This window comes from Theropithecus gelada, chromosome 20 (assembly GCF_003255815.1).
Source record: "Theropithecus gelada isolate Dixy chromosome 20, Tgel_1.0, whole genome shotgun sequence".
Classification (NCBI taxonomy): domain Eukaryota; kingdom Metazoa; phylum Chordata; class Mammalia; order Primates; family Cercopithecidae; genus Theropithecus; species Theropithecus gelada.
This window is the reverse complement of record NC_037688.1, coordinates 48,030,433-48,041,380: the sequence shown is the minus strand read 5'-3', so window position 1 is coordinate 48,041,380 and position 10,948 is coordinate 48,030,433. Positions and strand designations below refer to the sequence as shown.

The 10,948-nt window shown below is 50.0% G+C and overlaps 1 protein-coding gene across 1 annotated transcript in view; it reads left to right on the top strand.

Moving 5' to 3' along the window:
• The first annotated feature begins 3,720 nt into the window (after nucleotides 1-3,720).
• SEC14L5 (SEC14 like lipid binding 5) overlaps nucleotides 3,721-10,948 on the top strand; it is a 61,550-nt gene continuing 54,322 nt past the window's right edge. Inside the window, exons 1-2 of the mRNA XM_025371124.1 lie at nucleotides 3,721-3,844; nucleotides 4,670-4,777. Of these exons, the coding sequence (XP_025226909.1) occupies nucleotides 4,715-4,777 (63 nt within the window). The 5' untranslated portion in view covers nucleotides 3,721-3,844; nucleotides 4,670-4,714. The remainder of the gene's footprint in view (nucleotides 3,845-4,669; nucleotides 4,778-10,948) is intronic.

Sequence of the window (10,948 nt, the reverse complement as noted above, 5' to 3'; positions counted from 1 at the left end):
GATCTCGTCTCACTGCAAGCTCCGCCTCCTGGGTTCACACACACCATTCTCCTGCCTTAGCCTCCCAAGTAGCTGGGACTGCAGGTGCCCACCACCACGCCTGGCTAATTTTTTTAAATTATTATTTTTAGTAGAGACGGGGTTTCACCATGTTAGCCAGGATGGTCTCGATCTCCTGACCTTGTGATCCACCTACCTCGGCCTCCCAAAGTGCTGGGATTACAGGCGTGAGCCACCGCACCCGACCATAACACCCTCTTTAACTCTCCTTAGTGTCACACTGAGCCATTCAACTCAGGACATTCCCAGCAGGATGCCTTCCAGGAACATCTGCCTTTGGATTGGGTCCAGAGTTTTACTCAAGCAAATGCATCACTAATGGTTGAGTATTCTCTGGCAGTGGCCCATCTGCTGGGAAGACATTCAGAGACATGCGGTGGTTTCTGGGGTTCCCCAAACCCACCTCCTCATAAGGCAGCTTTGGCTGGGTCATTCTTGCAGGGCAGGTGGGAAGCAGCAGATAGAGGCTAAAGATCCTGCCCTGGGACTGAGTTCATGCCCAGCACCCCCCGGGAATCAGCCTCTCCTTGTGGCGCCTTCTTGTCCTGGAGCCAGGGTGCCTGGAGATCTTTTAATTCAGGACTTGGAAATCACATGATCCTGGAGTGTCAGCTGCAGCTCTGGGAGAAGAAGTCACTGGAGAACCAGAGTCCTGGGTTTGAGTTCCTAACTGGCTGTGTGGCCTTGGGCGAGTTATTCAGTCTCCCTGTGCCTTAGCTTCCTTACCTGTAAAATGAGGATTAAAATAGTTTTCACTGTATATGATTTTTGAGATGAAAGCCACGTAACAGAAAATCAGTCATTTTAATATGTACAATTCATTGGCATGTGCATTTGCAACGTTGTGCAATCACCACCTCTGTCAAGTTCCAAGACATTTTCATTGCTCTGGGATTGCTTTAAGGATTAGATGCGTTTGTGTTTGTAAAACTTTAGAATGGTGCCAGGTATAGTAAGTGCCAATGGACTGTCAATAAGTGATAGGAATAATTAGTAGAACAGTATTAATAATAGGTAACTGGGCCAGGCATGGTGTTTCATGCCTGTAATCCCAGCATATTGAGTGGCTGAGGCAGGTGGATCACCTGAGGTTAGGAGTTCCAGATCAGCCTGACCAACATGGTGAAACCCCGTCTCTACTAAAAATACAAAAATTAGCCTGGCGCGGTGGCAGACACCTGTAATCCCAGCTACTTGGGAGGCTGAGGCAGGAGAGTCGCTTGAATCTGGGAGGCAGATGTTGTAGTGAGCCGAGATTGTGCCACCACACTTCAGCCTGGGCAACAGAGCCAGACCCCATCTCAAAAACAAACCAACCCCACAAACAGCTGGAGTGGGTGTTGGTGGCGTTATTAATTCCCTTTCCTGGGATTGGAGGAGGAGAGAATGGGGTTCTCACTCCCCTCCAGGCCCCAGTTTCCACTTTGAGCTGTCTGTACCCACAGGACTGTCACACCTCTGTCTCCCACGCAGAGTTATTGTCCTCCCTCAGTGTTGGGCGGCAGAGAGGCGGACTTAACGCCTTTCGTGGTGGTAACAGCAGCTAACAGTGTTAACCTTCACTTTGCTCTGTGGCAATGCCTGGGCAGAGCTGGGCATTTCCTGGATGAGCCCGCGTTGGGAAAGTCATCCCTGGATCCCATGTCCCCCAACTGCTCACTCTTGTTGTTAATCCAGGAGCCATGGACTATCATTTGCTGCCACCTTGCGACAGGGATGGGAACTTTGTGTCCCATTTCCACCCTTGATAGCCTTAGCCAAGAGTGTGCTGGGCACCTGCTGCCTGCCACATCCCCAGCAAGATTGTTGCCAACATGTGGGCAGGTGAGTAAGGCAGCCACAGCCATAGCCCCTGCCCTCAGGGAGCTCCCAGTCTCCTGAGAGAGACCGCCAGGAACCCACAGATAGATAAAATGAACAAATGCAATGATTAGAATGTGATGCAGGCTAGGAAGGAAAGAGGTGGTTTTCACAGGGTCCAATGACATATTTGAAATAAATCAGGGGTTGTCCATCTCCCTGGCCACCTCTGACTTCCCTTGCATAAAGGGATGAATTCACCCCACGCTGGCACATAGTAGGTGCTCAGTCATTGTTGAATGAGTGAATACATGGATAACAGTGCTGTCCAGAGCCAGCTTCTTGACTCTTGTAGGCTAAACAGATGAGGAGTGCCAAGGCAGGACTTCCGGGAGCAAGGTTGGTCCCCTGGGAGTCCTGGGAGAGCTGGAAGGGGTTAAGGGTGAGTTAAAATGAGGGTGATGGGCAAATGTCACTCTCCCAAGGGAGGCTCCCTTACTCCCTGTTTGTTTATTTATTTAGAGAGAGAATCTTGCTTTGTTGCCGAGGCTGGAGTGCAGTGGCCGGGTAACAGCTCACTGCAGCTATGAACTTCTGGGCTCAACGGATCCTCTTGCCTGAGCCTCTTGAGTAGCTGGGACCACAGGCACGTGCCAACAGTGCCTGGCTAATTTTTCTTTTCTTTTCTTTTCTTTTTTTTTTTGCGACGTAGTTTTGTTCTTCTTGCCCAGGCTGGAGTGCAGTGACATGATCTCGGCTCAGTGCAACCTCTGCTTCCTGGGTTAAGCAGTTCTCTTGCCTCAGCCTCTCAAGTAGCTGGGATTACAGGCATACGCCACCATGCCCGGCTAATTTTGTATTTTTAGTGGAGACCGGGTTTCCCCATGTTGGCCCATGCTGGTCTCAAACTCCTGACCTCAGGTGATCCGCCTGCCTTGGCCTCTCAATGTGTTGGGATTACAGGCGTGAGCCACCGCGCCCGGCCTAATTAAAAAAAAAAAAATTGTAGAAATAGGGTCTTGCTATGTTACCCAGATTGGTCTCCAACTCCTGGGCTCAAGCGATCCTCCCGCTTCGGCCTCCTAAGGTGTTCGAATTACAGGCATGAGACATCATGCCCGGCCTCTTACCTGTTTTTAATTGTCCTTTTTCTCCGCTGGCTCCTTGAGCCCCTTTCCTGCTTAATTTTCTCTCGTTAGAATTTTTCACTACCTCACACATCATATATTTGTCTTATTTATTGAGTGTCTGTCTCCCCACCATAGTGTAAACTCCACGAGGGCAGGGATTCGTGCGTGTGGCTCACCGGCGGCTGTCCGGCCCCTGGACAGACCTGCTGACCCCCAGCAGGCGCTCTGTGGAGGTGTGCAGAGTGGGCGAAGGTGCATGCGCGGGGCGTGGGGTGGGGACAGGTGGAGGAGCCGGTCAAACCCAAGTGCAGCGGTACGAGGGCGAGGTCAATTTGAGCAAGAAAAGACGTAAACTGTGCTCATTTACAAATGTAAACAGTACTAAGAGGGGCGGGTCGGCCCGGATGCAGGGTCCGCTTGGGGGCAGAGCTAGATTAGAGTGGGGTTTTCCTACGGCCGGATCATTCCCGAGGCTGAGGCCCTTGGGGGCGGGGACTTCCTGAGGTGTGACCAATCTGGAGAAATGATTGAGCTGCGGGCGTGGTCAAGCAAGATACATGTAAAATAAGGGGCGGGGCTAGAACGGGGGGGGGAGTTAGTCTGGGGCGGGGCCAGAGTGGGGAGGGACCAGTTAGGGGGCAGGGCCAACCTGGGCGGGGCCATGGCCAGTGACGTGGGCGGGGCCAGGCCAGGGGCGGGGCCAGGCCAGGATCTCCGCTGTCCCGGGTCCTGGAGAGCTCTCCGCTCGGCAGGTCTTTTCTCCCGCCCCTCCGGCCTTCCACGGCTGTCCTGGTCGCAGGGTGTTCAAGGCGGGACGCCCCAGGCTAGGGAGCCGCGATCGTGCCCTGCCTCAGGCGCTGCGCTCCGGGCCAGGCGGCCGCGGGAGCCCGTAAGCGCTCAGCTCCCGAGCCGGGAGGGCTTCCAGGGCACTTGCCCTAGGCTGCGTTCCCGAAGGCTACCGAGGGCAAGGGTGAGCAAAGCTGCGGGGACCTGTGTGTGCATGCGTGTGTGAGTGTCTCTACGTGTGTGTACGTGTGTGTGCATGTGCGCCCGGGTGTGTGTGCGTGTGTGCACGTCTGTGCACACCAGGGGAATTGTGTGTGTGGAGTTGGGCAGGTGCGTGTTTCAGGGAGCTAGATGTGTGTGCAAAGTTGGAGGCGTGTGCAAAAGCAGTCCCGTGTGGGAGGGAAACCTGCGTGTGTGCATGTGTGTGGCAGAGACAGTGCCTGTGAAATGTGGTGAAGGCTGTGTGTGTATGTCAGGGTGTCTGGGAGGAAAATGGGAGGGCAGGTGCAAGGAGACTTGGGGGTGGCGACTGTGGCAAGCTGCGGGGTGCATGCGTGAAGAGAAACGTGGGAGTGTAAGAATTGCAAACGTGTGTGTGTCTGTGTGGGTGGCAGTGAGGCTTTTGGGGGCCCTCAGTGTGAAGAGGTGGGGGTAGAGGAATGTTTGGGGGTGCTGACTGCTCTTGGAAGGCTGAGCGTGGTCTGGGACCATGGCTAATGATAGGGAAGCTGTTGGGGCTTGGCCTGGAGTAATTGGGGGTCATATCAGCCTTCTCACTTTGAAGGCTGGGGAGCTGTGTGGGTGGGGCCAGGGGCTGCCCCTTACACTTGGTGTGTGGTGTCCCTGCTTCCCGAGGTGGGAATTGCGACCTCACCAATTACCCCTCGCCCCAGGCTCCGTGCACACCTGGTGACTTCTGTTGGTGCTCCACCGTGAACATGGTGCAAAGATACCAGTCTCCTGTCCGAGTCTACAAGTACCCGTTTGAGCTGGTCATGGCGGTGAGTGACTCCTGATTCTTGGGTCCCCCGTGTGACAGTTGGAGGGACTTGAGATCAGCTATGTCGGGAGGAAGACGGAGCTCCTTAGACTCCCAGATCAGAAGGAATTAGTGAGCTACTTAGCTGACCCGGTGGGTTTAACTTCTAACCGGTGACCTCTCTGTCCAACCATCCTATCCTCGGCCCAGTGACCAAAACACAAAGTCTTTCTTCCTTCTCCTTGTTGAAGCTGACCTGCTCCCTTACTTTAGACTCTCCTGATAGAAAACAAAGGTATCAGGGGCCAAGCCATTGCCATCATTTCATATAATGGCATATCACAGTGATAAATGGAATGGTGGTGATAATGACAGCAGCTGTTCGTTGAATGTTTACAGCACTGTCTTAACAGATGATGTTTCTTCCAATTCCCAATAGCTGTTATTATTCCTATTTAACCTCCATGAAACTGAGGCTTTGACAGGTGAAGAGATGACAGCAAGTTCTGTATCTAGGAAGAGGTGGAGTCGGGGCTCAGATCCCCACAGAGGAGACTCTAGAACCTCACATTTAACCACAGAGACCTCCTGCTCACAGACCCCCTTCCCTACCTTTCGAGGAAGCTGATACAGGGAGGAGAGAGAGAATGAGTGGGTAGGTTTGCTTTGTGATGTACTCTGTATTGTGCAGCAAGTCAGTTGGAGGCCTAGAATTGGCTGCCAGATCCTTGGCCCCCTGGATCACTGGTCTTTGCACCCTGGGGACAGAAGCTGGAGGTAGGTGGATGTGGAATTCCTTCTTGGCTCCATCCCTCTGCCTCTCAGCACTTCACTTCCCTGCTCAGTAACACAGGGACAATGCTATGAGGTTGCCGGGAGAAGTAAATGAGATAATCCTTGGTGCTCCTGGCTGTGTGATGGGCACACAGAAGGAGCTCATGAAATATGCTATCCCTGTTATTACACTGATGTCTTATAAATTAATGTATTGAAAGTGTAAGAAACATTAGCATCTACCCCTGTCTGTCCCACCCCAGCACTGACTGCTTAACCCCAGCCTTCTATCCAGGGACTTTCATATCTCTTGGTGGCTGTGTGTGTCTGTGTGTCCAGTCTTGTCTTATTCTATGGATCTACATGCATATAAGTTTATTATCACACAGAGGATTTAAAAGCATCACTGAAATCATCCACATACGTTGTGCTGTTACAGGCAGATGGTTTTAGGACAGTGAAGAGGCAGGAACTGGCTTAGGTTCATATTCTAGCTCCCCGATTGACTAGCTGAGTGACTGTGGGGCAAGTTGCTTCACCTCCATGAGCCTCCACTCCCCATCACCAAAATGGGAATCTCCTGGGTTCCAAATCCTGGTGTCATGCTGTGGGTTGAATCAATGTGTAGAAAGCTCCCAGTACAGGGCTGATGCAGATCAAATGCTCACTGAGATCCAGCTATGATCGTTACTGTTTTTGCCTGGGGCTGTGTGACTTTGCTTCTGTGTAATGGAAGTGGAACACCAGGGGATGGTGAAGAGATACAGGGATGTGAATTCAGATGCTTTAAGGTTCCGCTGTGCTCTGCCATGCTCTGGTAATATGTCTTTAGAAAGTTGCTGAACTTAGGCTGGGCGCGGTGGCTCACGCCTGTAATCCCAGCACTTTGGGAGGCCGAGGCAGGTGGATTACAAGGTCAGGAGATCGATATCATCCTGTCCAACACGGTGAAAACCCAACTCTACTAAAAATCCAAAAAAAAAAAAAAATTAGCCAAGCATGGTGGCGGGCACCTGTAGTCCCAGCTACTCAGGAGGCTGAGGCAGAAGAATGGTGTGAACCCAGGAGGCGGAGGTTGCAGAGAGCCGAGATTGCTCCATGGCACTCCAGCATGGGTGACAGAGCGAGACTCTGTCTCAGCAACAACAACAACAACAAAAGTTGCTGAACTTTTCTGAGCCCCATTTTCTTATAATTTTTCGAGACTGAGTCTCACTCTCTTGCCCAGACTGGAGTGCAGTGCCGCTATCTTGGCTCACTGCAACCTCCGCCTCCCAGGTTCAAGCCATTCTTGTGCCTCAGCCTCCTGAATAGCTGATATTACAGATGCACACCACCACACCCGGCTACTTTTTGTATTTTTAGTTGAGACAGGGTTTCATCATGTTGGCCAGGCTGGTCTCGAACTCCTGACCTCAAGTGATCCACCTGCCTCGGCCTCCCAAAGTGCTGGGATTAAAGGTGTGACCCACTGCACCTGGCCCCCATTCATATAGCCTTAAGTGCTACATTCATGGGCATGGCTTCTTTTTTTTTTTTTTTTATTATACTTTAAGTTCTAGGGTACATGTACACAAAGTGCAGGTTTTTTACGTATGTATACATGTGCCATGTTGGTGTGCTGCACCTGTTACCTCATCATTTACATTAGATATATCTCCTAACGCTGTCCCTCCCCGCTCCCTCCACCCCACGAGAGGCCCCAGTGTGTGATGTTCGCCACCCTGTGTCCAAGCGATCTCATTGTTCAATTCCCACCTATGAGTGAGAACATGTGGTGTTTGGTTTTCTGACCTCGCGATAGTTTGCTCAGAATGAGGGTTTCTAGCTTCATCCGTGTCCCTACAAAGGACATGAACTCATCCTTTTTATGGCTGCATAGTATTCCATGGTGTATATGTGCCACGTTTTTTTAAGCCAGTCTGTCATTGATGGACATTTGGGTTGGTTCCAAGTCTTTGCTACTGTGAATAGTGCCACAATAAACATATGTGTGCATGTGTCTTTATAGCAGCATGATTGGGTATACGGCATGGCTTATTTTCAAGTGCAATGATTGTAAATACTTTTGAGAACCCTAAACATGACAAATTAAGTCGGCATTTATTAAGCAAATGCAGTCGATGGTTTTCCATCCTATAGTTAATGTGTCTCAGCTTCATGGCAGAGAACCATAGGTCCCTGGACTGTCCGAGAAGGGTGGGGACAGTTTCTCTCTTCTTATGAATGAATGAACAAACGCTTGGGTCTGAGAACATGTGAGCTGCCAGAGCCTTAAACTAAGAGTGGTTATTTATATTTATCGACCACTTATTGTCACTTGGTAGGACTGGACCCTGTGCGAGGCAAACACACATACACACACAAAATCACTTTTCATCTGCATGGCAACCTTATGAGGCGCATATATTCATCCTCATTTCACAAATAAAGAAAATGGGGGCTGGGCACTTATTCGTAGAGTAAGACAGGACTGGACACACCATCCTGCACTCGAGCCTGGGCAACAGAGCAAGACTCTGTCTCAAAAAAAAAAAAAAAAAAAAAAGAAAAAGAAAAAGAAAACAAAACAATAGAAAAACTACATGAATAGCACTAGTAATGTACTTGCATTGCCTTTGTTGGGTATGTTAAACACATTTTGTAAGGTTCATGTTCCACAAATGAAGGCAGAGCTCCATTTACTCCCTTCACTGTTGAATTTCTAGGTACTGACACCTGTGGGTAGAGTGAAAAAAAGACTTTCAAATCTTTATGATCTGGGGCGGGGTAAGGTGGCTCATGCCTGTAATCCCAACACTTTGGGAGGTCTAGAACGGCAGACCACCTGAGGTCAGGAGTTTGAGACCAGCTTGGCCAACATGGTGAAACGTCATCTCTACTAAAAATACAAAAATTAGCTGGGCATGGTGGCAAGCACCTGTAATCCCAGCTATTCGGGAGGCTGAGACAGGAGAATCACTTAAACCCAGGAGGTGGAGGTTGCAGGGAGCCGAGATCGAGCCATTGCACTCCAGCCTGGGGGAAGAGTGAAACTCCGTCCCCCAAAAAAAAAAAATCTTATCTGTACCTGCCTTAATTTAAGTCATTTGTATTTTTCAAAGGGACTGCCACAACCGTGTCATTCTATCTTCCATACAGTCCTTTTCTGTGAAATGTTCCCAAGCCACAGCAACACTGCCAACAAAGCCACTTTGGCGACTGTTTACAAAACATTATTGTCCCCAAAATAGCTGCATAACTCAACATAACTTGCACACTGTGGAGGCACAAAAGGGGTTTTCTATACTTAATGTTTGTCTTTGTTTCTCAGTTAAACACTTGCCCTCAGTTTGGGTCAGATGCCGGGGAAGTTTCAGATGAACTCAGCTATTTTCACTGCATCCGAGTGACCAGAAAAGCTGGCCTTTCAGTTTTTCTGTTTAACAAAACTGACTTCAGAATCAAAATGCCCCTGGCTTCTTCAAAAGTCCACTGACAATGACACAAATGACTGAAACTGGGCTTGAGTAATTGATTACAAAATTGTGCTTTGAGGTAACCTTTCTAGACCTGGCTATAAAATTTTTTTAAAGTAATACTCTCACTTCAAAAATTTGTCTAGTCAAATAAATGGAGATTTCTCTCCAAATCCCTTCCCACGAATTTTGCTTCTAAAGGGAAGGATTCTAGGGAATCTTTCCTTCCCCCAACTTTTTTTTTTTTAAGACGGAGGCTCACTCTGTCACCCAGGTTGGAGTTCATTGGCATGATCTTGGCTGACTGCAACCTCCACCTTCTGGGTTTAAGCGATTGTCTTGCCTCAGCCTCCTGAGTAGCTGGGATTACAGGCGTGCGCTACCCCACTCGACTAATTTTTGTATTTTTAGTAGAGACAGGGTTTCACCATGTTGGCCAGGCTGGTCTTGAACTCCTGACCTCAAGGGATCCATCCACCTTGGCCTCCCAAAGTGCTGGGATTACAGGCATGAGCCACCGTGCCCAGCCTTTTACTCTCTTTTTTCTTTCTTTTTGAGACAGGGTCTTGCCCTGTTGCCCAGGTTGGAGTGCAGTGATGCAATCGTGGCTCACTGCAGCCTTGAACTCCTGGGCTCAAGCCATCCTCCTGCCTTAGCCTCCAGAGTACAGCCTTAGCTGGGAGTACAAGCATGCGCCACCATGCCCGGCTAGTTTTTAGATTCTAATATATAAAAATTTATATATACATTTATAGAAATGAGGTCTCACTATATTGCCCAGACTGGTCTTGAACTCCTGGGCTCAAGTGATCCTCCCACGTTGGCCTCCCAAGGTACTGGGATTACAGTCATGAGCCACTGCGCCCAGCCTTCCTTTCTCTCTTGATAGCATTCTGTATCACTGGGTTCAAAACAATGAACTTTCATTATCTTGGTAAACAGAGAAAAACAATTAAGACAATGGAGGCAGCTGGAGTATCCAGTGTTGGAGAGGGTCCGTCAGTCCTTTGAATGCCCAGGTCCCAGAAGGTGTGTGGGGTGGTGGTGTCTTTGTGGAGGTCCTTGCACAGAGGAAACAAAGGCTTAGGGTGTGGGGTCAGGTAGCCTGAGTCCTGAAGACCATGCTCTGCCCAGCCCATATGTGAGTTGAGTCTAGGTTATTTGTCTCTTTTCCCAAGTGAGTGGTGAAGAACCAGGGCCGGGCGTGGTGGCTCATGCCTTTAATCCCAGCACTTTCAGAGGCCGAGGCAGGCGTATCATGAGGTCTGGAAATCAAGACTATCCTGGCCAACATGGAGAAACCCCGTTTCTACTAAAAATACAAAATTACCCAGGTGTGGTGGCACATGCCAGTAATCCCAGCTAGTCTGGAGGCTGAGGCAGGAGAATCGCTTGAACCTGGGAGACAGGTTGCAGTGAGCTGAGATCATGCCATTGTGCTCCAGCCTGGGTGACAGAGTGAGACTCCATCTCAAAAATAAATAAATAAATAAATAAATAAGTAAAGAACCAGACCCACAGGCTCTATCTCTGCTGTAGGCCTCAGCACATTCCCCAATTCTTCTTCACTCCTGACCTCAGGTGATCCGCCCACTTCGGCCTCCCGAAGTGCTGGGATTACAGGCGTGAGCCATTGCGCCCAGCATCATCTTCTTTTTTCTTTTTTTCTTTTTTTTTTTTTTGAGATGGAGTCTCGCTCTGTCGCCCAGGCTGGAGTGCAGTGGCCGGATCTCAGCTCACTGCAAGCTCCGCCTCCCGGGTTTACGCCATTCTCCTGCCTCAGCTCCCGAGTAGCTGGGACTACAGGCGCCCGCCACCTCGCCCGGCTAAGTTTTTTTGTATTTTTTAGTAGAGACGAGGTTTCACCGTGTCAGCCAGGATGGTCTCGATCTCCTGACCTCGTGATCCGCCCGTCTCGGCCTCCCAAAGTGTTGGGATTACAGGCTTGAGCCACCGCGCCC